The sequence below is a fragment of the Lagopus muta genome, assembly GCF_023343835.1.
Source record: "Lagopus muta isolate bLagMut1 chromosome 35 unlocalized genomic scaffold, bLagMut1 primary SUPER_35_unloc_3, whole genome shotgun sequence".
Taxonomy (NCBI): domain Eukaryota; kingdom Metazoa; phylum Chordata; class Aves; order Galliformes; family Phasianidae; genus Lagopus; species Lagopus muta.
This window is the reverse complement of record NW_026040160.1, coordinates 1-27,753: the sequence shown is the minus strand read 5'-3', so window position 1 is coordinate 27,753 and position 27,753 is coordinate 1. Positions and strand designations below refer to the sequence as shown.

Below are 27,753 nucleotides of genomic sequence, written 5' to 3'. Positions count from 1 at the left end.
CTGCCCCCATCCCAATACGGCCGCCCCAACCCAAGATGTCCTCCCCCAATCCAAGATGGCTGCCCCCAACTCATTCTCACTCCAATCCAAGATGGCTGCCCCCATCCCAATACAGCCGCCCCAGTCCAAGATGTCCTCCCCCAAACCAAGATGTCCTCCCCCCAGTCCAAGATGGCTGCCCCCAATCCAAGATGTCCTTCCCCAATCCAAGATGGCTGCCCCCAACTCATTCTCACCCCAATCCAAGATGGCTGCCCCCATCCCAATATGGCCGCCCCAATCCAAGATGTCCGCCCCCACCCAAGCGGTCCTCCCGGAAGCCAAGATGTCCGCCACCGGAAGCGCGGTTGCTGAGTCTTTATTGCTCACAGTCCGATGGTGTAGGAGCGGCCTGCTGGGTTGTGCAGGGCGGAGCAGGCCGGCTCGGTCACGGCCCACTCGTACCAAACCTTCTGTGGGGCCGCACGGCGCCAGAACGACAGCACCACCGTCTGCCCTGCCTGCACCGCCATTGGCTGCTGCGGGGAGACGGGGCGGGGCTCAGAGAACGGGCGGCCAATCGGGGAGGGTGTCCCAAGATCCCACCAAGGGATGGATCCAAGATGGCTGCCCACAGTTAAGATGGCTGCCCACCCACCAAGGGATGGATCCAACATGGCTGCCCACCCAGCAAAGGATGGATCCAACATGGCTGCCCACCCACATAGGGATGGATCCAACATGGCTGCCCACAGTTAAGATGGCTGCCCACCCACCAAGGCATGGATCCAACATGGCTGCCCACCCACCAAGGGATGGATCCAACATGGCTGCCTGCAGCCAAGATGGCCGCCCACCCACCAAGGGATGCATCCAAGATGGCTGCCCGCAGCCAAGATGGATGGATCCAAGATGGCTGACCAGGGCCAAGATGGCTGACCACCCACATAGGGATGCATCGAAGATGGCTGCCCGCAGACAAGATGGCTGCCCACCCACATAGGGATGGATCCAAGATGGCTGCCCACAGTTAAGATGGCTGCCCACCCACATAGGGATGGATCCAACATGGCTGCCCACCCCACCAAAGGATGGATCCAACATGGCTGCCCACAGACAAGATGGCTGCCCACCCACATAGGGATGGATCCAACATGGCTGCCCACAGTTAAGATGGCTGCCCACCCACCAAGAGATGGATCCAACATGGCTGCCCACAGTTAAGATGGCTGCCCACCCACCAAGAAATGGATCCAACATGGCTGCCCGCAGCCATGATAACTCCAAAATGGTCACCAATGGAACACAAGGGATCCAAGATGGCCGCCACCAATGGAACACAAGGGATCCAAGATGGCCGCCGCCAATGGAACACAAATGGGATCCAAGATGGCCGCCACCAATGGAACACAAATGGACCCAAGATGGCTGCCTCAACCCAAGACGGCCGCCCGATTGAAACCAATGTGTGCATTCAAGATGGCCGCCCCCAATGGCACCTCAATGGACGGATCCAAGATGGCCGCCCGCATTGAACCCTATAGGCGGATCCAAGATGGCCGCCCCCAGGCGTACCTTCAAAGGGAAGAAGATGGGGAACCAGGAGAACATCCCAGGTGAGTGCGTCTCAGGGCGGATACCTGCAAGGCCACGCCCACCGTTAGCCCCGCCCCTTCCTCCCACTCCCATTGGCCAAGCCACGCCCGTCAATCCCAAGCCCCACCCCTAAATCCCCACCCACCCCCTTTTGACCACACTGGAAGCCCCGCCCCTTCCTCCTCCCTCTGACCTCCCATTGGCTGCAACCACCTCAAGTCCCGCCCTTAAGTCCTACCCCCACCCCACTGAGCACAACAGAAGCCCCACCCCCTCCTGCTCCGTCCGATCTCCCATTGGCTGTAACCTCAAGCCCCGCCCTTTAACTGCAAGCCCCGCCCATCCCCAATGGTCTCAACAGTAACTCCGCCCTCGCTCCGCTCCCATTGGCTACAAGCACCCCAAGCCCCACCCCCTCCCCCCTCCCCTTTTCATTCACCACACCGGAAGTCCCGCCCCCTCCTCCTCTGATCTCCCATTGGCTGCAACCACCTCAAGCCCCGCCCCTTAACCCCCATTCCATCGCCCAGCATGGAAGCCCCACCCCTTTTTGCCGTGTCGGATCTCCCATTGGCTGCAGCCACCTCAAGCCCCGCCCCTTAAAAGCCTTCCCCCACCCCACTGAGCGCAACAGAAGCCCCACCCCCTCCTGCTCCATCCGATCTCCCATTGGCTGCAACCTCCTCAAGCCCCTCCCCTTAACCCCAAGCACCCCCCAACCCCCCATTGAGTTTCACCGTAGCCGCGATCTCCCATTGGCTGCAACCTCCTCAAGCCCCGCCCTTTAACTGCAAGCCCCGCCCACCCCCAACTGACTCAACTGTAACTCCGCCCCTCGCTCAGCTCCCATTGGCTACAAGCACCTCAAGCCCCACCCCCTCAACCTCCAAGCCCCACCCCCTCCCCTTTCCCCTTCTCATTCACCACACAGGAAGTCCCGCCCCCTCTTCCCCCCGGTGCCCTCCCATTGGCCGGCTCCCGCCCTCCCTTGTCCCGCCATTGGCCGTACTCAGGGTGACGTCTCCATAGAGCACGGTCTCAAAGTAGCCGGCGAAGCCGTGCAGCGCCGTGGTCACCGGCACCGGGAACGAGAGCCGCCGGTACCGGCTGTTGTCCTCGGAGGGCTCTGCAACCGGAAGTGGGAGGGGCTACCGTCAGGACACGCCCCCCAGGGCCGACGTCATCGCGAGGGGAGGGGCCACGAGGAGGCCACGCCCACATGGCGATGTCATCATTGGAGAAAAGAGGGGAGGTTGGTTTTTGGCTTCTGCCCCTTTAAGAGCGCGGCCCCTTTAAGAGCGCGGCCCCTTTAAGAGCGCGGCGCCTTTAGCCCCGCCCACACGAAGCCCTCCCAGGAAGCCCCTCCCACCGGAAGCGCGGCCCGGAAGTCCCTCCCCCCCAAACAGGAAGTCCCGCCCCCCCACCTGGCTTGGGGTGCTGGAAGGTGAAGCAGGGCTGCGGCGCCGCCAGCTGGTGGAAGTTGTGCAGCCGCACCACGTAGGGCGTCTCGAACTGCGCCTGTGGGGCTGCCCCATAAGTGCCCCATAACTGCCCCATAACTGCCCCATAAGTGCCCCACAGCTGCCCCATAGCTGCCCCATAGCCGCCCCATAGCTGCCCCATAGCTGCCCCATAAGTGCCCCATAGCCACCCCACAAGTGCCCCACAGCTGCCCCATAGCCGCCCCATAGATACCCCATAGCCCCATAAATGCCCCTAGCCCCACACCCAGCCCCACACCCAAGTGGCCCCCAGCCCCACAAGTGCCCCTCAACCCCACAACTGCCCCCTAGCCCCACAAGTGCCCCAAAGCCCCACAAGTGTCCCCAGCCCCACACCCAGCCCCACACGTGTCCCCCAGCCCCACAAGTGACCCCAGCCCCACACCCAGCCCCACAAGTGCCCCACAGCCCCACAAGCACCCCCCCGCCCCACACGCAGCCCCACAAGTGTCCCCCAGCCCCACAAGTGCCCAGCCCCACACCCAGCCCCACAAGTGCCCCAAAGCCCCACAAGTACCCCCAGCCCCACACCCAGCCCCACAAGCGCCCCCAGCCCCACACGCAGCCCCACACATGTCCCCCAGCCCCACAAGCGCCCCCAGCCCCACACCCCCGCCCCACACCCAGCCCCACAAGTGTCCCCAGCCCCACACCCAGCCCCACACGTGTCCCCCAGCCCCACAAGTGCCCCAAAGCCCCACAAGTACCCCCAGCCCCACACCCCGCCCCACACCCAGCCCCACAAGTACCCCCAGCCCCACACACAGCCCCACACATGTCCCCCAGCCCCACAAGCGTCCCCAGCCCCACACACAGCCCCACAAGTACCCCCCAGCCCCACACGCAGCCCCACACGTGTCCCCCAGCCCCACAAGTGCCCCACAGCCCCACAAGTACCCCCAGCCCCACACCTAGCCCCACAAGCGCCCCCAGCCCCACACCCAGCCCCACAAGTGTCCCCCAGCCCCACACGTGCCCAGCCCCATACCCAGCCCCACAAGTGCCCCACAGCCCAAGTGCCCAGCCATACACCCAGCCCCACAAGCACCCCCAGCCCCACACCCAGCCCCACAAGTGCCCCACAGCCCCACAAGTACCCCCAGCCCCACAAGTACCCCCAGCCCCACATCCAGCCCCACAACCAGCCCCACACCCCGCCCCACACGTGTCCCCCAGCCCCACAAGTGCCCCCAGCCCCACAAGTGCCCCAAAGCCCCACAAGTGCCCCCAGCCCCACACCCAGCCCCACACGTGTCCCCCAGCCCCACAAGTGTCCCCCTGCCCCACACGCAGCCCTACATGTGTCCCCCAGCCCCACACCCAGCCCCACACATGTCCCCCAGCCCCACAAGCGCCCCCAGCCCCACACGCAGCCCCACGAGTGTCCCCCAGCCCCACAAGTGCCCAGCCCCACACGCAGCCCCACACGCAGCCCCACACATGTCCCCCAGCCCCACAAGCACCCCCAGCCCCACACCCAGCCCCACAAGTGCCCCAAAGCCCCACAAGTACCCCCAGCCCCACAAGTACTCCCAGCCCCACATCCAGCCCCACATCCAGCCCCACACCCAGCCCCACACCCCGCCCCACAAGTGCCCCCCAGCCCCACACCCAGCCCCACAAGTGCCCCCAGCCCCACAAGCACCCCCCGCCCCACACGCAGCCCCACAAGCGCCCCCTGCCCCACACCCAGCCCCACATGTGTCCCCCAGCCCCACAAGCGCCCCCTGCCCCACACGCAGCCCCACACCCAGCCCCACACGTGTCCCCCAGCCCCACAAGTGCCCAGCCATACACCCAGCCCCACAAGTGTCCCCGAGCCCCACAAGTACCCCCAGCCCCACACCCAGCCCCACAAGTGTCCCCCAGCCCCACAAGCGATCCCAGCCCCACACCCAGCCCCACAACTGCCCAGCCCCACACCCAGCCCCACAAGTGCCCCACAGCCCCACAAGTGCCCCCTGCCCCACACGCAGCCCCACACCCAGCCGCACACGTGTCCCCCAGCCCCACAAGTGCCCAGCCCCACAAGTGCCCCACAGCCCCACAAGCGCCCCCAGCCCCACACGTGTCCCCCACAAGCGCCCCCAGCCCCCACACACAGCCCCACAAGTGTCCCCCAGCCCCACACCCTGCCCCACACGCAGCCCCACACCCAGCCCCACAAGTGCCCCACAGCCCCACATCTACCCCCAGCCCCACAACCCCACAAGCACCCCCAGCGCCACCAGTGCCCAGCCCCACACCCCGCCCCACACCCAGCCCCACAAGTACCCCCAGCCTCACAAGCGCCCCCAGCCCCACACCCAGCCCCACAAGTGTCCCCCAGCCCCACACGTACCCAGCCCCATACCCAGCCCCACAAGTGCCCCACAGCCCCACAAGTACCCCAGCCCCACACCCAGCCCCACATGTGTCCCCCAGCCCCACAAGCGCCCCCTGCCCCACACGCAGCCCCACATGCAGCCCCACACGTGTCCCCCAGCCCCGCAAGTGCCCAGCCATACACCCAGCCCCACAAGTGTCCCCCAGCCCCACAAGTGCCCCCAGCCCCACACCCAGCCCCACATGTGTTCCCCAGCCCCACAAGCGCCCCCTGCCCCACACGCAGCCCCACACGCAGCCCCACACGTGTCCCCCATACCCAGCCCCACAAGTGTCCCCCAGCCCCACAAGCGATCCCAGCCCCACACCCAGCCCCACAAGTGCCCCACAGCCCCACACCGTGCCCCCCAGCCCCAACGCCAGCCCCACAAGCACCCCCAGCCCCACACCCAGCCCGACAAGTGCCCCAAAGCCCCACAAGTACCCCCAGCCCCACACCCAGCCCCACAAGTGCCCAGCCCCACACGCAGCCCCACAAGTGCCCAGCCCCACACGCAGCCCCACATGTGTCCCCCAGCCCCACACCCAGCCCCACAAGTGCCCCCAGCCCCACACCCAGCCCCACACATGTCCCCCAGCCCCACAAGCGTCCCCAGCCCCACACGCAGCCCCACAAGTGTCCCCCAGCCCCACACGTGCCCAGCCCCATACCCAGCCCCACAAGTGCCCCACAGCCCCACACCCAGCCCCACACGTGTCCCCCAGCCCCACAAGCGCCCCCTGCCCCACACGCAGCCCCACACCCAGCCCCACACAAGTGCCCAGCCCAAGTGCCCCACAGCCCCACAAGTACCCCCAGCCCCACACCCAGCCCCACAAGCGCCCCCAGCCCCACATGCAGCCCCACCCATGTCCCCCAGCCCCACAAGTGACCCCAGCCCCACACCCAGCCCCACAAGTGCCCCAAAGCCCCACAAGTACCCCCAGCCCCACAAGTACCCCCAGCCCCACACCCCGCCCCACACGTGTCCCCCAGCCCCACAAGTGCCCCCAGCCCCACAAGTGCCCCACAGCCCCACAAGCACCCCCCTCCCCACACACAGCCCCACACGTGTTCCCCAGCCCCACAAGCGCCCCCTGCCCCACACACAGCCCAACAAGTACCCCCAGCCCCACACCCCGCCCCACACCCAGCCCCATACCCAGCCCCACAAGTGCCCCAAAGCCCCACAAGTGCCCCCAGCCCCACAAGCGCCCCCAGCCCCACACGCAGCCCCACACGCAGCCCCACACCCAGCCGCACACGTGTCCCCCAGCACCCAGCCCCACAAGTGCCCCACAGCCCCACACCCAGCCCCACAAGTGTCCCCCAGCCCCACACATGCCCAGCCCCATACCCAGCCCCACAAGTACCCCCAGCCCCACACCCAGCCCCACACCCCGCCCCACACGTGTCCCCCCAGCCCCACAAGTGCCCCCAGCCCCACAAGTGCCCCAAAGCCCCACAAGTGCCCCCAGCCCCACACCCAGCCCCACACCCCGCCCCACACGTGTCCCCCAGCCCCACAAGTACCCCCAGCCCCACACCCAGCCCCCACACGTGTTCCCCAGCCCCACAAGCGCCCCCTGCCCCACACGCAGCCCCACACGTGTCCCCCATACCCAGCCCCACAAGTACCCCCAGCCCCACCCCCAGCCCCACAAGTGCCCAGCCCCACACCCCGCCCCACACTCCGCCCCACAAGCAGCACCTCAGGATGCCGGTCCCTCTCCCTGCAGCCGCGCACTTCGTTGTACAGCTTGGAGGAGGAGAGCGGCGCCAGGAAGGACGTGTAGGAGCAGGGGATGCTCACCCCCCCCGGCTGTGGGGCGGCCCCACAAGTCACCCCACAAGTCACCCCATAAGTTGCCCCATAAGTTGCCCCATAAGTCACCCCATGGGTCACCCCATAAATCACCCATAAATCACCCTATAAGTCACCCCATAAGTGACCCCATAAGTGACCCCATAAGTCACCCCATAAGTGACCCCATAAGTCACCCCATGGGTCACCCCATAAATCACCCCATAAGTCGCCCCACAAGTCACCCCATGGGTCACCCCCACAAGTCACCCCACAAGTCACCCCATAAGTGACCCCATAAGTCACCCCACAAGTCGCCCCACAAGTCACCCCATAAATCACCCCATAAGTCACCCCATAAGTCACCCTATAAGTCACCCTATAAGTCACCCCATAAGTCACCCCATAAGTCACCCTATAAGTCACCCCATAAGTCACCCCATAAATCACCCCACAAGTGACCCCATAAGTCACCCCATAAGTCGCCCCATAAGTCACCCCATAGGTCACCCCATGGGTCCACCCCATAAATCACCCCATAAATCACCCTATAAATCACCCCATAAGTCACCCCATGGGTCACCCCATAAGTTGCCCCATAAGTTGCCCCATGGGTCACCCCATAAGTCACCCCATAAATCACCCCATAAGTCACCCCATAAGTGACCCCATAAGTCACCCCACAAGTCACCCCACAAGTCACCCCATAAGTCACCCCACAAGTCACCCCATAAGTCACCCCACAAGTCACCCCACAAGTCACCCCACAAGTCACCCCATAAGTCACCCCATAAGTCACCCCACAAGTCACCCCCATGGGTCACCCCACAAGTCACCCCATCTCTGCCCCACACCTCACCCCATAAGTGCCTCCATCGCTGACCCACACATCCACAATGGATGCTCCCCCCGTCTCTGCGACGGCCCCATAAGTGACCCCAGCCACCCTTCCATGGGCCCCCAGCGCCCCCAGACCCCAAACCCCACATCTATGGGTCCTCAGTGCCCCCAACCCCAGACCCCGAACCCTGGACCCCAAACCCCACCTCTGTGGCTCCCTGTCTCCCCCAGACCCCAACCCCAAACCCCAGACCCCAACCTCCACTCCACAGCCCCCCACCCCACATCCCCCCCAGACCCCAGACCCCACATCTCCCCACCCCACATCACCCCCCGACCCCACCCCCATGGCTCCCCATCCCCCCCCAGACCCCAAACCCACCCCCAGACCCCAGACCCCAAACTCCTCACACCCCCCCACCCCACATCCCCCTCAGACCCCACCCCCATGGCTCCCCATCCCCCCCAAACCCCAGACCCCCAAACCCACATCCCCAAAAGGCCTCAGACCCCAAACCCCAGACCCCTCATCCCCCCCAGACCCCAACCTCCACCCCACATCCCCCCCAGACCCCAGACCCCAAACTCCTCATATCCCCCCCACCCCACATCCCCCCCAACCCTCATCCCCCCAGACCCCAACCCCACATCCCAAAAGGCCCCAGACCCCAAACCCCACATCCCCCCCAGACCCCAACCTCCACCCCACAACCCCCCGCCCCACCGCCCCACATCCCCCCCAGACCCCAACCTCCACCCCACAACCCCCCGCCCCACATCCCCCCCCAGACCCCTCATCCCCCCAGACCCCAACCCCACATCCCCAAAGGCCCCAGACCCCAAACCCCAGAACCCAGACCCCTCATCCCCCCCCCAAAACCCCACATCGCCCCCAAACCCCACATCCCCCCCAGACCCCAGACCCCTCATCCCCCCTAGACCCCAACCTCCACCCCATGGCCCCCCACCCCACATCCCCCTCAGACCCCACCCCATGGCTCCCCATCCCCCCCCAGACCCCCAAACCCCAGACCCCACATCCCCCCCAGACCCCACCCCCCTGGCTCCCCATCCCCTCCAGACCCCAAACCCCACATCCCCCCCAGACCCCAACCTCCACCCCATGGCCCCCTGCCCCACATCCCCCCCAGACCCCTCATGGCCCCAGACCCCAAACCCCACATCCCCAAAGGCCCCAGACACCAAACCCCACATCCCCCCCAGACCCCAAATCCCACCCCCATGGCTCCCTGTCCCCCCCAGACCCCAAATTCCCCCCAGACCCCACATCCCCAAAGACCTGAAACCCCAGACCCCAAACCCCTCATACCCCCCCCAAACCCCACATCCCCCCTAGACCCCAACCTCCACCCCACAGCCCCCCACCCCACATTCCCCCCAGACCCCAGACCCCACATCCCCCCAAACCCCAAATCCCAGACCCCAAAGGCCCCAGACCCCAGACCCCACATCCCCCCCACCCCACATCCCCCCCAGACCCAAAACCCCAGACCCCAGAGCTCCCCATCCCCTCCAAATCCAAGACCCCCAGACCCCAAACCCCAGACCCCAAATCCCCCCCAGACCCCAGACCCCACATCCCCAAAGACCCCAAACCCCAGACCCCAAACCCCACATCTCCCCCAAACCTCTCATCCCCCCCCACCCACATCCCCCCCAGACCCCAACCTCCACCCTATGGCCCCCCCACCCCACATCCCCCCCCAGACCCCACCCCCATGGCTCCCATCCCCCCCAGACCCCAGACCCCAAACCCCACATCCCCAAAGACCCCAGACCCCAAACCCCACATCTCCCCCAGACCCCTCATCCCCCCCCACCCCACATCCCCCGCAGACCCCTCATCCCCCCAGACCCCAAACCCCACATCCCCAAAGGCCCCAGACCCCAAACCCCAGAACCCAGACCCCACATCCCCCCACCCCACATCCCCACCAGACCCCAAATCCCAAACCCCAAACCTCACATCCCCCCCAGACCCAAACCTCCACCCCATGGCCCCCTGCCCCTCATCCCCCCCCAGACCCCAAACCCCTCATCCTCCCCAAACCCCACATCCCCCCCAGACCCCAACCTCCACCCCACATCCCTCCCAGACCCCAAATCCCAGACCCCAAAGGCCCCAGACCCCAGACCCCTCATCCCCCCCAGACCCCAACCTCCACCCCACATCCCCCCCAAACCCCACATCCCCCCCAGACCCCAAACTCCTCATCTCCCCCCCACATCCCCCCATCCCCCCGTCCCCCCCCCACCCTTCAGACAGGGCTGTGCTCCATCCAGGCACTCGGGCGCCAGCTCGTTGTCCCCAAAGGATCCCAGCAGCTCCGACACCAGCAGGTCGGCGGCCTCTGGGGGGCGCCACTCGCGCATGTCGCGCTGCACCACCGACACCTGCGAGCCCCACTCCTCGTACTGCCAGCTCTCCAGCCTGCAAGGCAGGGAGATGCGGTTCTATGGGGTGCTATGGGGCGCTATGGGGTGCTATGGGGTGCTATGGGGTGCTATGGGGTGATATGGGGCGATATGGGGTGCTATGGGGTGATATAGGGTGATATAGGGTGCTATGGGGCGCTATGGGGAGCTATGAGGCGCTATGGGGCGCTATGGGGAGCTATGAGGCGCTATGGGGTGCTATGGGGCGCTTTGGGGTTCTATAAGGCGCTACAAGTCTCTATGGGGCACTATGGGGCGCTATGGGGCTCTATGGGGTGCTATGGGGCGCTATGGGGTGATATGGGGTGCTATGGGGCGCTATGGGGTGATATGGGGTGCTATGGGGTGCTATGGGGTGCTATGGGGTGCTATGGGGCGCTATGGAGTGCTATGGGGTGCTATGGGGCGCTATGGGGTGCTATGGGGTGCTATGGCGTGATATGGGGTGCTATGGGGTGCTATGGGGTGCTGTGGAATGCTATGGGGTGCTATGGGGCGCTATGGGGTGCTATGGGGTGCTATGGGGTGCTATGGGGCTCTATGGGGCGCTGTGGGGTGCTATGGGGTGCTATGGGGTGCTATGGGGTGCTAAGGGGGTGCTATGGGGTGATATGGGGTGCTGTGGGGTGCTATGGGGTGATACAGGGACGTATGGGTCACTATGGGGAGCTATGGGGTGCTGTGGAGTGCTATGGGGTGCTATGGGGTTCTATGGGGCGCTATGGGGAGCTATGGGGTGCTATGGGGCACTATGGGGTGCTATGGGGCGCTATGGGGTGCTATGGGGTGCTATGGGGTGCTATGGGGTGCTATGGGGGCACTATGGGGTGCTAAGGGGGTGCTATGGGGCGCTATGGAGTGCTATGCAGTGCTATGGGGTGCTATGGAGTGATATGGGGCGCTATGGGGGCCCTATGGAATTCTATGGGGCTCTATGGGTCACTATGGGGCCCTATGGGGTTCTGTGGGTCGACTAATGGGGCGCTATGGGGCTCTATGAGACACTATGGGGCTCTATGGGGTGCTATGGGGCGCTATGGGGCCCTATGGGGCACTATGGGGATCTATGGGGCTCTATGGGTCCCTATGGCGCCCTATGGGTCTCTGTGGGGTGGTTATGGGGTGACACCTGCGAGCCCCACTCCTCGTACTGCCAGCTCTCCAGCCTGCAAGGGGGGCACATCGGGCTCTATGGGGCCGCGCTATGGGGTGCTATGGGGTGATATGGGGTGCTATGGGGTGCTATGGGGCGCTATGGGGAGCTATGGGGTGCTATGGGGCACTATGGGGCGCTATGGGGTGCTATGGGGAGCTATGGGGTGGTATGGGGCGGTATGGGGTGCTATGCGGGTGCTATGGGGTGCTATGGGGCTCTATGGGGAGCTATGGGGTGCTATGGGGCACTATGGGGCGCTATGGGATGCTATGGGGAGCTATGGGGTGCTATGGGGTGATATGGGGTGCTATGGAGTGATATAGGGTGCTCATGGAGTGCTATGGGGCGCTATGGGGTGCTATGAGGGTGGTATGGGGCGGTATGGGGTGCTATGGGCTGCTATGGGGTGCTATGGGGTGATATGGGGTGCTATGGAGTGCTATGGGGTTCTATGGGGTGCTGTGGGGTGCTATGGGGTGCTATGGGGCGCTATGGGGCGCTATGGGGCGCTATGGGGCGCTAGTGGGGTGCTATGGGGTGATATGGGGCTCTATGGGGCGCTGTGGGGTGCTGTGGGTCTCTATGGGTCTCTATGGGTCATTATGGGTTGCTATGTGTCCCTATGGTCGCTATGGGTCGCTATGGATCTCTATGTGTCGCTATGGGTCGCTATGGGTCCCCGTGATCTCTATGGGTTACTATGGGTCTCTATGGGTTGCTATGGGTCTCTATGTGTCCCTATGGTCGCTGTGGGTCCCTATGGGTCCCTATGCGTCTCTATGGGTCGCTACGGGTCCCTATGGGGTCCCTATGGTCCCTATGGTCTCTATGGGTCTCTATGGGTCTCTATGTGTCCCTATGGTCGCTATGGGTCGCTATGTGTCGCTATGTGTCCCCTATGGGTCACTATGTGTCCCTATGGGTCTCTATGGGTCTCTATGGGTCCCTATGGGTCCCTATGGGTCTCTATGGGTCTGTATGGGTCCCTATGGTTGCTATGGGTCGCTATGGGTCGCCATGGGTTGCTATGGGTTGCAGTGAGTCCCTATGATCTCTATGTGTCGCTATGTGTCGCTATGAGTCCCTATGGGTCACTATGGGTCCCTATGGGTCCCTATGGGTCCCTACGGGTCTCTATGGGTCCCTATGGGCCTCTATGGTTCCCTATGGGTCTCTATGGGTCCCTATGGGGCTCTATGGGTCTCTATGGTCTCTATGGTCTCTATGGGTCCCTATGGGTCTCTATGGTTCCCTATGGGTCTCTATGGGTCCCTATGGTCTCTATGGGTCGCTATGGGTCCCTATGTGTCCCTATGGTCTCTATGTGTGCATTGTCTCACGTGACGACGGCGTTGGGGTTCTTCTCCACAGCAAACACTCTGATCGCGGCTGCTGCGCCATGCGGGCGGCTCTCAGTGCTGTCGTTCACCAGCGGCCCGCGGCCTGCGCCCAGCACCAGCACCACCCTGCGGGAGAGCAGTGTCAGACCCCATGGCTGCCCCATAGCTGCCCCATAGCTGCCCCATGGCTGCCCCATAGCTGCCCTTCAGTTCCCTATAGGTGCTGCACTGCTGCTCCACAGCGCCCCCCTGGTGGCCTGTAGCTGCTACATACAGAACCTGCACTGGACTGCCCCCATAAGTGCCCCATAGAGACCCTATAACTGCCCCATAGCTGCCCCATGGCTGCCCCATAGCTGCCCCACAGCTGCCCCATAGCTGCCCCATGGCTGCCCCATAGCTGCCCCACAGCTGCCCCATGGGTTCCCTATAGGTGCTGCACTGCTGCTCCACAGCGCCACCTGGTGGCCTGTGCTGCTACATACAGAACCTGCACTGACTGCCCCATAAGTGCCCCACGGCTGCCCCATGGCTGCCCCACAGCTGCCCCATAGCGCCCCACAGGACCCCCCATAGCTGCCCCACAGATACCCCATAGAGCCCCATGGCTGCCCCACAAAATATCCCATAGCACCCCATAGCTGCCCCATAGATTCCCCATAGCACCCCATGGCTGCCCCATAGATACCCCAAAGCGCCCCATGGCTGCCCCATAGGTACCCCTTAGCACCCCATAGCTGCCCCATCAGCACCCCATAGCTGCCCCATAGCGCCCAACAGGACCCCCATAGCTGCCCCACAGATACCCCATAGCACCCCATGGCTGCCCCATAGACACCCCACAGTGCAGATGCACACAGTGGGGCACTATGGGGCGCTGTGGGGCGCTATGGGGCGCTATGGGGCAGCCCCACAAGCACTCACTGCACGTTGGTTTCCTTCTCCTCCTCAGGCACGCGGTCCAGCAGACATTTATAGATGGCCTTATATGGGCAAAAGGGGGCGTGGCCGCGTCAGAGAGGGGGCGTGGCCAACGCTCACCTCAGAGGAAGTCTCACCCTCCAACAGGAAGTCCCGCCCACCTGCTGGTATTGGCTGTATTTGATTGGATCCTTCTCGAAGACTTCATACGTCTGCGACTCCAGGTTGTCCATCAGGGGCTGCGGTAAAAGGGCGCGGGGTCAGAGCAAGCCACACCCCCTCATTAGCATAACCACACCCATTCTCATTCTTTTTGACCAATGGAAAGCCCCGCCTCCAATCCCATGCACGAAGCCACGCCCCCAGGACCAAACCAACACGTTAAGCCCCGCCCATGACAGCCAAGCCCCGCCCCTCTGCATTCCTATTGGCTGCAATCTGTACTAAGCCCCGCCCCCCCCAGTAAGCCCCACCCCTTGCATTCGCCCCCAATGCCTTTCCTTCTGCACTCTGTCCCCTAAGGCTCCGCCCCCTCAGGCCCCTCCCACTTCCTGTCCCGCCCCTTTAATCCTCCCACCCTCTACAGGGTGCTGCAGGTCATCCAGACATCCCACTTTAGACCCCTCCACTTCCTGTTCCACCCCTTTAAGCCCCTCCCACTTCCTGCCACGCCCCCCTCCAAGCCCCTCCCACTTCCGGCCACGCTCCCTCCAAGCCCCCTCCCACTTCCGGCCCCGCCCCTTCCGGCCCTCCCACCTGCAGGGGGCACTGCAGGTAATGCAGACTTTAGACTCCCCCACTTCCTGCCTCTTTAACCCTCTCCCACTTCCTGCCTTGCTCCTCCAAGCCCCTCCCACTTCCTGCCCCGCCCCTTCGGCCCTCCCACTTGCAGGGGGCACTGCAGGTAATCCAGACTTTAGACTCCCCCTCTCTCCTGCCCCCACCTCCTCCAAGCCCCTCCCACTTCCTGCCCAACCCCTCCCACTTCCTGCTTCTCCAAGCCCCTCCCACTTCCGGCCCCGCCCCTTCCAGCCCTCCCACCTGCAGGAGAGCTTTGCAGGTAATCCTGATATCTCACTTAAGATCCCTCCCCACTTCCTGCCCCACTCCTCCAAGCCCCTCCCACTTCCTGCCCCACCCCTCCCACTTCCTGCCCCACCCCTCCCACTTCCTGCCCCGCTCCTTCCGGCCCTCCCACCTGCAGGAGGCACTGCAGGTAATGCAGACTTTAGACTCCCCCTCTTCCTGCCCTGCTCCTCCAAGCCCCTCCCACTTCCTGCCCCACCCCTCCCACTTCCTGCCCCACCCCTCCCACTTCCTGCCCCGCCCCTTCCGGCCCTCCCACCTGTAGGGGGCACTGCAGGTAATCCTCGTATCCACGCGCAAACAGCTCATAGGCCGATGGCGGCGGTCGGTTCTGCCCCCACGTGCTCCAGGTACTGCAGGTAGGCGCTCAGCGGCTTGGGCTCGTGGTGTGGGGCGCCCCATAGAACCACCTGCACCTCCAGCTGTGGGGGGAAAACATGGAGGGCACTGCCTGCCCCATAGCTGCCCCATAGCTGCCCCACAGCCATCCCATAGTGACCCCATAGTGACCCCAGAGCAGCCCCATAGCGGCCCGTATAGCAGTAGTGACCCCATAAAGACCCCATAGGGACCCCATAGCGGCCCCATAGCTGCCCCATAGCAGTAGTGACCCCATAAAGACCCCATAGCGACCCCATAGCGACCCCAGAGCAGCCCCATAGCAGCCCCATAGCGGCCCCCACACCCCCCTCCAAGCCCCACACCCCCCATCCCAGCCCCACATCCCCCCTTCCAGCCCCATAGACCCCCCCACAGCCCCATAGATCCTCTACAGCCCCACATCCCCCTCCCAACCCCACACCCCCCTCCGAGCCCCCACACCCCCCCTACCAGCCCCACACCCCCCATCCAGCCCCACATCACCCCTTCCAGCCCCACCTCCCCCCCATTCCAAGCCCCACATCCCCCCTCCCAGCCCCACATCCCCCCATCCCAGCCCACACATCCCCCCTTCCAGCCCCATAGACCCCCCACAGCCCCATAGATCCTCTACAGCCCCACATCCCCCCTCCGAGCCCCACACCCCCCCTACCAGCCCCACATCTCCCCTCCCAACCCCACATCCCCCCTTCCAGCCCCATCTCCCCCCTCCAGCCCCACATCCCCCCATCCCAGCCCCACATCCCCCTTCCAGCCCTGCCTCCCCCATCCCAGCCCCACATCCCCCCTTCACAGCCCTATAGACCCCCCCACAGCCCCATAGATCCTCTACAGCCCCACATCCCCCCTCCCAACCCCACATCCCCCCTTCCAGCCCCATAGACCCCCCCACAGCCCCATAGATCCTCTACAGCCCCACATCCCCCCTTCCAGCCCCACATCTCCCCTCCCCAAACCCCACATCCCCCCTTCCAGCCCCATCTCCCCCCTCCAGCCCCACATCCCCCCCTCCCAGCCCCACCTCCCCCCTCCCAGCCCCACATCCCCCCATCCCAGCCCCACATCCCCCTTCCAGCCCTGCCTCCCCCCTCCCAGCCCCACACCCCCCCCGTCCCAGCCCCACCTCCCCCCTCCCAGCCCCACACCCCCCCGTCCCAGCCCCACCTCCCCCCTCCCAGGCCCCACACCCCCCGTCCCAGCCCCACCTCCCCCCCTCCCAGCCCCACACCCCCCGTCCCAGCCCCACCTCCCCCCTCCCAGCCCCACACCCCCCCTTCCAGCCCCCACACCCCCCATTCCAGCCCCACATCCCCCCTTCCAGCCCCACATCCCCCATCCCAGCCCCACAATCCCCCCTTCCAGCCCCACATCTCCCCTCCCAACCCCACATCCCCCCTTCCAGCCCCATCTCCCCCCTCCAGCCCCACATCCCCCATCCCAGCCCCACACCCCCCATCCCAGCCCCACATCCCCCCTTCCAGCCCCATAGACCCCCCACAGCCCCATAGATCCTCTACAAGCCCCACATCCCCCTCCCAGCCCCACATCCCCCCCTCTAGCCCCACATCCCCCCTCCCAGCCCCACATCCCCCATCCCAGCCCCACATCCCCCCTTCCAGCCCCACATCCCCCATCCCAGCCCCACATCCGCCCTTGCCAGCCCCACATCCCCCATCCCAGCCCCACATCCCCCTCCGAGCCCCACATGCCCCCTCCAGCCCCACATCCCCCCCTCCCAGCCCCACCTCCCCCCTCCCAGCCCCACATCCCCCCATCCCAGCCCCACCTGCCCCCATCCCAGCCCCACATCCCCCCTCCCAGCCCCACATCCCCCATCCCAGCCCCACATCCCCCCCTCCCAGCCCCACATCCGCTCACCTTGAGCAGGCGGCCCAGCAGGCGCTGGTGAGGCCTGGACAGGACGGGGAAGCCCTTCTTGTTGGTGAGGAAGATGCTGGTAGGCAAGATGGCCGCCCGCAGCGGCTCCCCCAGCCAGCGGTCGATGGCCTCCGCCGACGGCAAATCAGGGCCCCACCTCCAGCGCTGGGCGGGGACAGAGAGAGGCCACGCCCCCTTTGGAGGCCGAAGCTCCGCCCATCCCCATTTCCCACCCCATAGTGCCCTATGGGTGACTTAGGCCCCACCCCCTTTGCCATCACCACGTGGCTCCCGCCCACAAGGCGGAAAAAGGATTAAGCCCCGCCCCCTGCATGCATAGCCACGCCCACTTCGTCATTGCCCAACCCCCACACCCCCAATTCCTCCAATGCCTTCATTGGCTTTCCCTGTTGACCAACTAAGCTCCGCCCCCCAAAAGCCTTGGCCACGCCCACATATAGCCCCACCCCAGACCCCCACCCACCATATATGGGATACAAGCCCCGCCCCTTCCCTCCCAAACCCCGCCCACTCAGCTCTAGCTCCACCCACAGACACAAGCCCCGCCCCTTCCTGTCCCAGCATTGCCACCTATTCATCACCCCGCCCCTTCCTCCCCATGCTCCGCCCCTTCCTGCCGTGACCCCGCCCCTTCCTTCCCATGCCCCACCCTCTTTCACCCACAGCCCCGCCTTTTCCTGCTGTGGCTCCACCCCCTTTCACCCACGCCTCCACCTCTCCCTTTTTTCCCATTCATGGCCCCTCCCCTTCCTGCCGTGGCTCCTCCTCTTCCTGTCACAACCCCACCCCCTTTTCCTGCCGTGGCCCCACCCCCTTCTATTACAGCTCCACCCCCTTTCCTGCATGGCTCCGCCCATTGCTGCTCCATTCCCCTTTGTGGCCCTACTCCCTTCCTGCCGTGGCCCCGCCCCTTCCTGCCGTGGCTCCTCCTCTTCCTGTCACAACCCCACCCCCCACCCTCCTGCTGTGGCCCCACCCCCTCCTAATACAGCTCCACCCCCTTTCCTCCATGGCTCCGCCCATTGCTGCTCCATTCCCTTTTGTAGCCCCGCCCCTTACTCTTGTGGCCCCGCCCCTTCCTGCCGTGGCCCCCGCCCCTTCCTGTCACAGCCCCACCCGCCCTGCCGTGGCCCCACCCCCTTCTATTACAGCTCCACCCCCTTTCCTCCATGGCTCCGCCCATTGCTGCTCAATTCCCTTTTGTGGCCCCGCCTTTTCCTGCCGTGGCTCCTCCTCTTCCTGTCAACAGCCCCACCCCCCCTGCTGTGGCCCCCACCCCCTTCTATTACAGCTCCGCCCCCTTTCCTCCATGGCTCCGCCCATTGCTGCTCCATTCCCTTTTGTGGCTCCGTCCCCTTCCTGTTGTGGCCCCGCCCCTTCCTGCCGTGGCTCCTCCTCTTCCTGTCACAACCCCACCCCCCTTCCTGCCGTGGCCCCACCCCCTTCCATTACAGCTCCGCCCCCTTTCCTCCATGGCTCCGCCCTTTCCCATTGCTGCTCCATTCCCTTTTGTGGCCCCGCCCCTTCCTGCCATGGCTCCTCCTCTTCCTGTCACAACCCCCACCCCCCCCTCCTGCTGTGGCCCCACCCCCTTCTATTACAGCTCCACCCCCTTTCCTCCATGGCTCCGCCCATTGCTGCTCCATTATTTTGTGGCCCCCGCCCCTTCCTGCCATGGCTCCTCCTCTTCCTGTCACAAATCCACCCCCCTTCCTGCCGTGGCCCCACCCCCTTCTAATACAGCTCCACCCCCCTTTCCTCCATGGCTCCGCCCATTGCTGCTCCATTCCCTTGTAACCCCGCCCCTTCCTGTTGTGGCCCCGCCCCTTCCTGCCGTGGCTCCTCCTCTTCCTGTCACAACCCCACCCCCCTTCCTGCTCTGGCTCCACCCCCCTTCCATTACAGCCCCACCCCCTTTCCTCCATGGCTCCGCCCATTGCTGCTCCATTCCCTTTTGTGGCCCCGCCCCTTCCTGTTGTGACCCCGCCCCTTCCTGCCGTAGCCCCGCCCCTTCCTGCCACTCACCCAGCCCCGACCCTCTTGTTGTAGTCGCACAGAGTCCGGAAGTTGTTCCACCTGCAAAGGCCCCAAATCCTCGTTTTCCCACCCACACCTCATTAACACCCGCCATTAATTAGTTAATTAACCCCATTAACGACCCACCCAGTGCCACGTCCGCTCCTCCTGCCGCCCGTCGCCCCTCGTTAGGCAGCGGCTCGTTAGCGATGGCGTCCTCGCGCCCGTCCTCGGGGGCCAGCAGGGGCACGCGCACCCACACCTGCAGTAATTAACGCAATTAACGGCCCATTAACGAGCCTGAGGCACCAATCAAAGCCACCGCGTCCCCAGATTAACACCCAGAACCCCAATTAGACCTCGTTAAGACCCATTAAACCCCGTTAAGACTCACCAAGGACCCTACCGAGCCTTGTTAACGCTCATTAGGTTTTAATTAAAGCTCATTAAGACTCAATTAAACCACGTTATGGCCCATTAAGATGCTACTAAACTGTGCTAAATCTCATTAAGCATAAATTAAAACTTCATTAAGGCTTATTAAGACCCATTAAACCCCACTATGACTCAATTAAGCTCCATTAAGACTCAATTAAACCCCATTAAAGACCCATTAAACCCTATTAACACTCAATTAAGCCCCATTAAGACTCAATTAAGTCCCATTAAGGCTCAATTAAACCCCATTAAGACCCTACTAAGCCTCATTAAGTCTCATTAAGCTTTAATTAACCCTATTAAGACCCAATAAGCCCCCATTACGGCCCGTTAAAACCCGGCTAAAGCCAATTAAGTCCAATTAAGCTTCAATTAAGCTCTATTAAAACTCAATTAAGCCCCATTAACACTAAGCTTCAATTAAACCCCATTAAGAGCCATTAAAACCCATTAACACCCCAATTTAAGTGCCACTTAGACTCAATTAAACCCAATTAAGACACATTAAACCCCATTAACACCGCAATTAAGCCCCACTTAGACTCAATTAAAGCCCCATTAAGCCCCATTAAGATGCCACTAAACCAATTAAGTCTCATTAAGCTTCAATTAAGCCCCATTAAAACTCAATTAAACCCCACTAACACCCACTAACCATCAATTAAACCCCATTAAGCCCCAATTAACCCCCACCAAAACCCAATTGAGCCCCAATTAACCCCCACTAAGCCCCCCCAAAGGCCCAATTAAGCCTTAATTAGCACTAATTAACCCCCATACTCACGGCAGCCCCATGCAGTGCCCCCTGCAGAGCCATTAAGCCCCAATTAACCCCCATTAAGCCCCAATTAACCCCCATTTAACCCCATTAAACCCCCCCAAAGGCCCAATTAAGCCCTAATTAGCGCTAATTACACCCCATACTCACGGCAGCCCCGTGCGGCGCCCCCTGCAGATGCGCACACAGCCCGCGGGCCAGGTTGGGGGCAGTGGGGGCCCCTGAGGGGCAGCAGCACAGCGGGGACCCCCAGGTAGGCAGCAAAGTCCAGCTCCTGCTGCAGGGCCTGCGGGAACCCAAAGTTCAGAGCAAAATCCCACAGTTCTGACCCAAAAATCCACAAATTCCGACCCACAACCCAAAAATTCTGACCAAAAATCCCAAAATTACGACCAAAAATCCCAAAAATAGGAGCAAAAACCCCAAAATTGGGACCAAAAATCCAAAATTGGGGACCAAAAAACCACAATTCCGACCCAAAACCCAAAACTGGGACCAAAAACCCCAAAATTGCGACAAAAAACCCAAAAATTCCAACCAAAAATCCCAAAATTTTGACGAAAAACCCAAAATTCAGACCAAAAATCCCAAAATTGTGACAAAAAATCCCACAATTCTGACCAAAAATCCCCAAATTCCGACCCCAAACCCAAAATTCTGACCAAAAATCCCAAAAATTCTGACCAAAAATCCCAAAATTGGGACCAAAAATCCCACAGTTCTGACCAAAAAACCCCAAATTCCGACCTAAAAATCCAAAAATTTCGACCAAAAGTCCCCAAAATAGGAGTAAAACCCCAAAATTCCAACCAAAAAACCCCAAAAATAGGAGCAAAAAATCCCTCAAAAACCCTAAAATTCCAACCAAAAATCCCACAATTCAGACCAAAATCCCAAAATTCCAATCAAAAATCCCACAATTCTGACCAAAACCCCACAATTCGGATCCAAAATCCCAAAATTACGACCAAAAATCCCAAAATTCTGACCCAAAATCCCAAAATTGGGACCAAAAATCCCACAGTTCTGACCAAAAAACCCCAAATTCCGACCCAAACCCCAAAATTACGACCAAAAATCCCAAAAATAGGAGCGAAAACCCCAAAATTCCAACCAAAAACCCCAAAATTCAGACCAGAAACCAAAGAATTCAGACCCAAAACCCCAAAATTCCAACCAAAAACCCACAATTCTGACCCAAAATCCCAAAATTCCGACCAAAAATCCCACAATTCTGACCAAAAAACCTACAATTCGGACCCAAACTCCCAAAAGTAGGAGCAAAAACCCCAAAATTCCAACCAGAAACCCACAATTCGGACCAAAAACCCACAATTTGGACTCAAAATCCCAAAAATAGGAGCAAAAACCCAAAAATTCCGACCAAAAACCCACAATTCTGACCAAAAATCCCAAAATTCTGACCCAAAATCCCAAAATTGGGACCAAAAATCCCACAGTTCTGACCAAAAATCCCCAAATTCCGACCCGAAATGCAAAAATTCCGACCAAAAAATCCCCAAATTCCGACCAAAAATCCCAAAAATAGGAGCAAAAACCCCAAAATTCCAACCAAAAACCCAAAAATTTGGACCCAAAATCCCCAAAATTCCAACCGAAAACCCAAAATTCAGACCAAAAATCCACAATTCTGACCAAAAAAATCCCCAAATTCCGACCCAAAAATCCCAAAATTGGGGACCAAAAATCCCAAAATTCCAACCAAAAACCCCACAATTCAGAACAAAGACCCCAAAATTCAGACCAGAAACCAGAGAATTCGGACCAAAAACCCCAAAATTCCAACCCAAAACCCACAGTTCTGACCAAAAAAACCCCAAATTCCGACCCAAATCCCAAAATTACGACCAAAAATCCCAAAAATAGAAACAAAAACCCCAAAATTCCAACCAAAAATCCCAAAAATAGGAGCAAAAACCCAAAATTTGGACCAAAATCCCAAAAATAGGAGCAAAAACCCCAAAATTCCAACCAAAAATCCCAAAATTCCAACCAAAAACCCCACAATTCAGAACAAAAACCCCAAAATTCAGACCAGAAACCAAAGAATTCAGACCAAAAACCCCAAAATTCCAACCAAAAACCCACAATTCTGACCCAAAATCCCCAAATTCCGACCCAAAATCCCAAAATTCCGACCAAAAATCCCACAATTCTGACCAAAAACCCACAATTCGGACCCAAAATCCCAAAAATAGGAGCAAAAACCCCAAAATTCCAACCAAAAACCCCAAAAAAAGGAGCAAAATCCCAAAATTTGGACCAAAATCCCCAAAATTTGGACCAAAAACCCCAAAATTACAACCAAAAATTCTACAATTCCGACCAAAAAACCCCAAAATTCCAACCAAAAAACCCACAATTTCTGACCAAAAATCCCCAAATTCCGACCCCAAAATTCCAACCAAAAATCCCAAAAATAGGAGCAAAAATCCCCAAATTCTGACCAAAAATCCCCGAATTCCCACAAAAATCCCAAAATTACGACCAAAAAACCCCAAAAATAGGAGCAAAAACCCCAAAAATTGGACCAAAATCCCACAATTTGGACCCAAAATCCCCAATTTCCAACCAAAAATCCCACAATTCCAACCAAAAACCCACAATTCTGACCAAAAATCCCCAAATTCCGACCCAAAATCCCAAAATTCTGACCAAAAAGCCCAAAATTTGGACCCCAAATCCCCAAATTCAGACCAAAAACCCCAAAATTACGACCCAAAACTCCACAATTCAGCCCCATCTGCCCCCATTCCTCCCCCCTTCTCCCCCCATTCCTCCCCCCAACCCCCCTTTTCTCCCCTTTCTCCCCCCATTCCTCCCCCCATCTGCCCCCATTCCTCCCCCCATTCCTCCCCCCCATTCCTCCCCCCTTTCTCCCCCCATCTCCCCCCCATTCAACCCCCCCATCTGCCCCCATTCCTCCCCCCTTCTGCCCCCCATCTCCCCCCATTCCTCCCCCCCCATCTCCCCTCATTCCTCCCTCAACCCCATTTTCTCCCCATCTCCCCCCCTCCTCCCCTTCCTCCCCCCCATCTCCTCCCCATTCCTCCCCTAAACCCCCCTTCCTCCCCCCTTTCTCCCCTCATTCCTCCCACCCATCTCCCCCCCTTCTCCCCCCATCTCCCCCCCATTCCTCCCCCCATCTCCCCCCATTCAACCCCCGCATCTGCCCCCCTTTCTCCCCCCATCTCCCCCCCATTCCTCCCCCCTTCTCCCCCCCCTTCTGCCCCCATTCCTCCCCCCTTCTCCCCCATTCCTCCCCCCCCTTTCTCCCCCCTTCTCCCCCCATTCCTCCCCCCCCCATCTCCCCCCCTTCCTCCCCCCTCAACCCCCCCATCTCCCCCCCCATTCCTCCCCTTCTCCCCCCATTCCTCCCCCTTTCTCCCCCCATCTCCCCCCAATCCTCCCCCCCTTCTCCCCCCATTCCTCCCCCATCTCCCCCCATTCCTCCCCCCAACCCCCCCCATCTCCCCTCATTCCTCCCCCAACCCCATTTTCTCCCCTTTCCTCCCCCATTCCTCCCCCAACCTCCCCTTCCTCCCCCCCATCTCCCCCCATTCCTCCCCCCACTCCTCCCCCCATTCCTCCCCCCCATCTCCCCCCATTCCTCCCCCTTTCTCCCCCCATTCCTCCCCCCCATCTCTCCCCCCCCTCTACCTCCCCATCTTCCCCCGTTCCACCCCCAACCCCATTTTCTCCCCATCTCCCCCCATTCCTCCCCCCATCTCCCCCCATTCAACCCCCCGCATCTGCCCCCATTCCTCCCCCCTTCTCCCCCCCTTCTCCCCCCAAGCCCCCAATTCCTCCCCCATTCCTCCCCCCTTCTCCCCCCATCTCCCCCCATTCCTCCCCCCTTCTCCCCCCCTTCTGCCCCCCATTCCTCCCCCCCTTCTCCCCCCATTCCTCCCCCCCCATCTCCCCCCCTTCCTCCCCAAACCCCCCCTTCCTCCCCCCCTTTCTCCCCCCTTCTCCCCCCATTCCTCCCCCCTTCCTCCCCCCTTTCTCCCCCTCATTCCTCCCCCAACCCCCCCCTTCCCTCTCCCCCTTTCTCCCCCCCTTCCTCCCCCCCTTTTCTCCCCCCATCCCCCCTCACCGCCTCCGAGTTCCTCCTGACGGCCTCCAGTGGGGAATCAGGTCGGATCCATGGGGACAACCTTGCCCACGATCAGGGTGTTCCAGTCTGGGGGGACACAACGGGGTTATGGGGCGCTCTGGGGGGGTCTCACCCATAGAAACCCCATAGAATCCCATACAACGCCACAGAAACCCCACACAGCACCATAGAATCTCATAAGATGGCATAGAGCCCCATAGCATCCCATAAAACCCCATAGAGCCCCATACGATCCCGTAAGACCCACAGAACCCCCATCAGGTCCCATAAGACCCCTTGGGCCACATAAGACCCACAGAACCCCATCAGGTCCCATAAGACCCCATACGATCCCATAAGACCCCATAGGGCCCCATAGGATCCCATAAGACCCATAGAACCCCATCAGATCCCATAAGACCCCATAGGGCCACATAAGACCCATAGAACCCCATCAGGTCCCATAAGACCCCATAGGGCCCCATAAGACCCATAGAACCCCATCAGGTCCCATAAGACCCCATACGATCCCATGAGACCCCACAGGACCCCATAGGATCCCGTAAGACCCCATAGAGCCCCATAAGACCCCTCAGAGACCCCACAGATCCATGCAAGACCCCATAGAACCCCACAGACACTCCACACAGCCCCATAAAACCCCATAGATCCCCATCGGGTCCCCTAAGACCCCATAGGATCCCATGAGACCCCATAATATCCCCACAGGATCCCATAGAGACTCCTAAGACCCCATAGAGCCCCATCAGGTCCCATAAGAACGCATAGATCCCCATAGGATCCCATAGAGCCCCCACAGCACCCCATAGAGACCCTATAGAGACCCCTAGGACCCCATAGAGCCCCACACAGACACTACAGATCCTCATAAGACCTCATAGAGCCCCATAAGATCCCATAAAGCCCCCATGAGACCCCATAGAGCCCCATAAGATCCTACAGATCCCCATAGCGTGCCATAAGGCCCCATAGAGCACCACAAGACCCCATAGATCCCCATCGGATCCCCATAAGACCCCACAGAGCCCCATAGCATCCCATAAGACCCCATAGCATCCCACAAGACCCCATAGAGCCCCATAAGACCCCATAGATCTCCATTGGATCCCCATAAGACCCCACAGAGCCCCATAGCATCCCACAAGACCCCATAGCATCCCACAAGACCCCACAGAGCCCCATAGCATCCCATAAGACCCCATAGCATCCCACAAGGCCCCATAGATCCCCATAGCATCCCACAAGACCCCATAGCATCCCACAAGACCCCATAGATCCCCATAGCATCCCACAAGACCCCATAGAGCCCCGTAAGACCCCATAGATCCCCATAGGATCCCATAAGACCCCACAGAGCCCCATAGCATCCCACAAGACCCCATAGCATCCCACAAGACCCCATAGAGCCCCATAAGACCCCATAGATCCCCCATAAGATCCCATAAGACCCCATAGAGCCCCATAGCATCCCACAAGACCCCATAGCATCCCACAAGACCCCACAGCATCCCACAAGACCTCATAGAGCCCCATAAGACCCCATAGAGACCCCTAGGACCCCATAGAGCCCCACACAGACACTACAGATCCTCATAAGACCTCATAGAGCCCCGTAAGACCCCATAGAGCCCCATAGGACCCCATAGAGCCCCATAAGATCCCATAGAGCCCCATAGGACCCCATAGAGCCCCATAAGATCCCATAGAGCCCCATAGCATCCCACAAGACCCCATAGAGCCCCATAAGACCCCATAGATCCCCATAGGATCCCATAAGACCCCATAGAATCTCCGTAAGACCCCACAGATCCCCATCGGATCCCCATAAGACCCCATAGAGCCCCAGAAGACCCCATAGAGCCCCATAGGATCCCATAAGACCCCATAGCATCCCACAAGACCCCATAGAGCCCCCATAGCATCCCATAAGACCCCATAGCATCCCACAAGACCCCATAGAGCCCCATAAGACCCCCATAGATCCCCATCGGATCCCCATAAGACCCCACAGAGCCCCATAGCATCCCATAAGACCCCATAGCATCCCACAAGACCCCACAGAGCCCCATAGCATCCCATAAGACCCCATAGCATCCCACAAGGCCCCATAGATCCCCATAGCATCCCACAAGACCCCATAGAGCCCCATAGCATCCCACAAGACCCCATAGATACCCATAGGATCCCATAAGACCCCATAGATCTCCATAAGACCCCACAGATCCCCATCGGATCCCCATAAGACCCCACAGAGCCCCATAGCATCCCATAAGATCCCATAGCATCCCACAAGACCCCATAGAGCCCCATAGCATCCCACAAGACCCCATAGAGCCCCATAAGACTCCATAGATCCCCATAGGATCCCCATAAGATCCCATAGAGCCCCATAAGACCCCATAGAGCCCCATAAGACCCCATAGAGCCCCATAGCATCCCACAAGACCCCATAGAGCCCCATAAGACCCCATAGATCCCCATAGGATCCCATAAGACCCCATAGATCTCCGTAAGACCCCACAGATCCCCATCGGATCCCCATAAGACCCCATAGATCCCCATAAGACCCCATAGATCCCCATAGGGTCCCCATAAGACCCCATAGCATCCCACAAGACACCATAGATCCCCCATAAGACCCCATAGATCCCCATAAGACCCCATAGAGACCCCTAGGACCCCATAGAGCCCCACACAGACACTACAGATCCTCATAAGACCTCATAGAGCCCCGTAAGACCCCATAGAGCCCCATAGGACCCCATAGAGCCCCATAAGATCCCATAGAGCCCCATAGGATCCCATAAGACCCCATAGATCTCCGTAAGACCCCACAGCTGCCCATCGGACCCCCGCCGGGCCGTACCCCTCCCGGCCAGCAGCAGGTCGGACCGGGTCTGAGGGCCGGGCCGCTCCTTGGCGGGGAGCAGCCGAAACTCGCGGCGGTGACGGGGATGGAAAAGCGGAGCGCAGAGAAAATCGAACCTAAATGCAAGAAAACAAAAAGGAAAAATAAAAAACAATAAAAAAGGCCCAAATCCGGGCAACTCCTAACAG

The 27,753-nt window shown here is 60.8% G+C and overlaps 2 protein-coding genes across 2 annotated transcripts; both read right to left on the bottom strand.

The window, feature by feature from the left end:
- Positions 1-341: 341 nt before the first annotated feature.
- On the bottom strand, positions 342-27,734 carry PRMT5 (protein arginine methyltransferase 5; the record flags this gene model as incomplete). Its single annotated transcript, XM_048932670.1, is given in 21 exon segments — positions 342-518; positions 1,555-1,619; positions 2,585-2,701; positions 3,000-3,093; positions 7,154-7,266; positions 10,366-10,538; positions 13,040-13,165; positions 13,964-14,022; positions 14,122-14,199; positions 15,306-15,383; positions 15,385-15,468; positions 17,306-17,559; positions 17,680-17,723; positions 19,352-19,403; positions 19,492-19,525; positions 19,527-19,604; positions 20,709-20,765; positions 20,767-20,844; positions 24,676-24,735; positions 24,737-24,762; positions 27,563-27,734. Coding segments are annotated over 21 exon segments (1,995 nt in total), but the record flags the coding sequence as incomplete, so codon positions are not given.
- Positions 24,775-27,527, bottom strand: LOC125687516 (uncharacterized). The gene is made up of 2 exons (XM_048932673.1): positions 26,336-27,527; positions 24,775-25,570 (listed from the first exon to the last, which is right to left on the bottom strand). Exons 1-2 carry the CDS (start codon positions 27,338-27,340, stop codon positions 25,562-25,564), a joined length of 1,014 nt encoding a protein of 337 aa, XP_048788630.1. The 5' UTR covers positions 27,341-27,527; the 3' UTR covers positions 24,775-25,561.
- Positions 27,735-27,753: the final 19 nt, after the last annotated feature.

Bases quoted from the DNA above. Each gene is read 5' to 3' on its own strand.
- LOC125687516 (XM_048932673.1), bottom strand. From the start codon at position 27,340: ATGGGGTCTTATGGGGGATCTATGGTGTCTTGTGGGATGCTATGGGGT.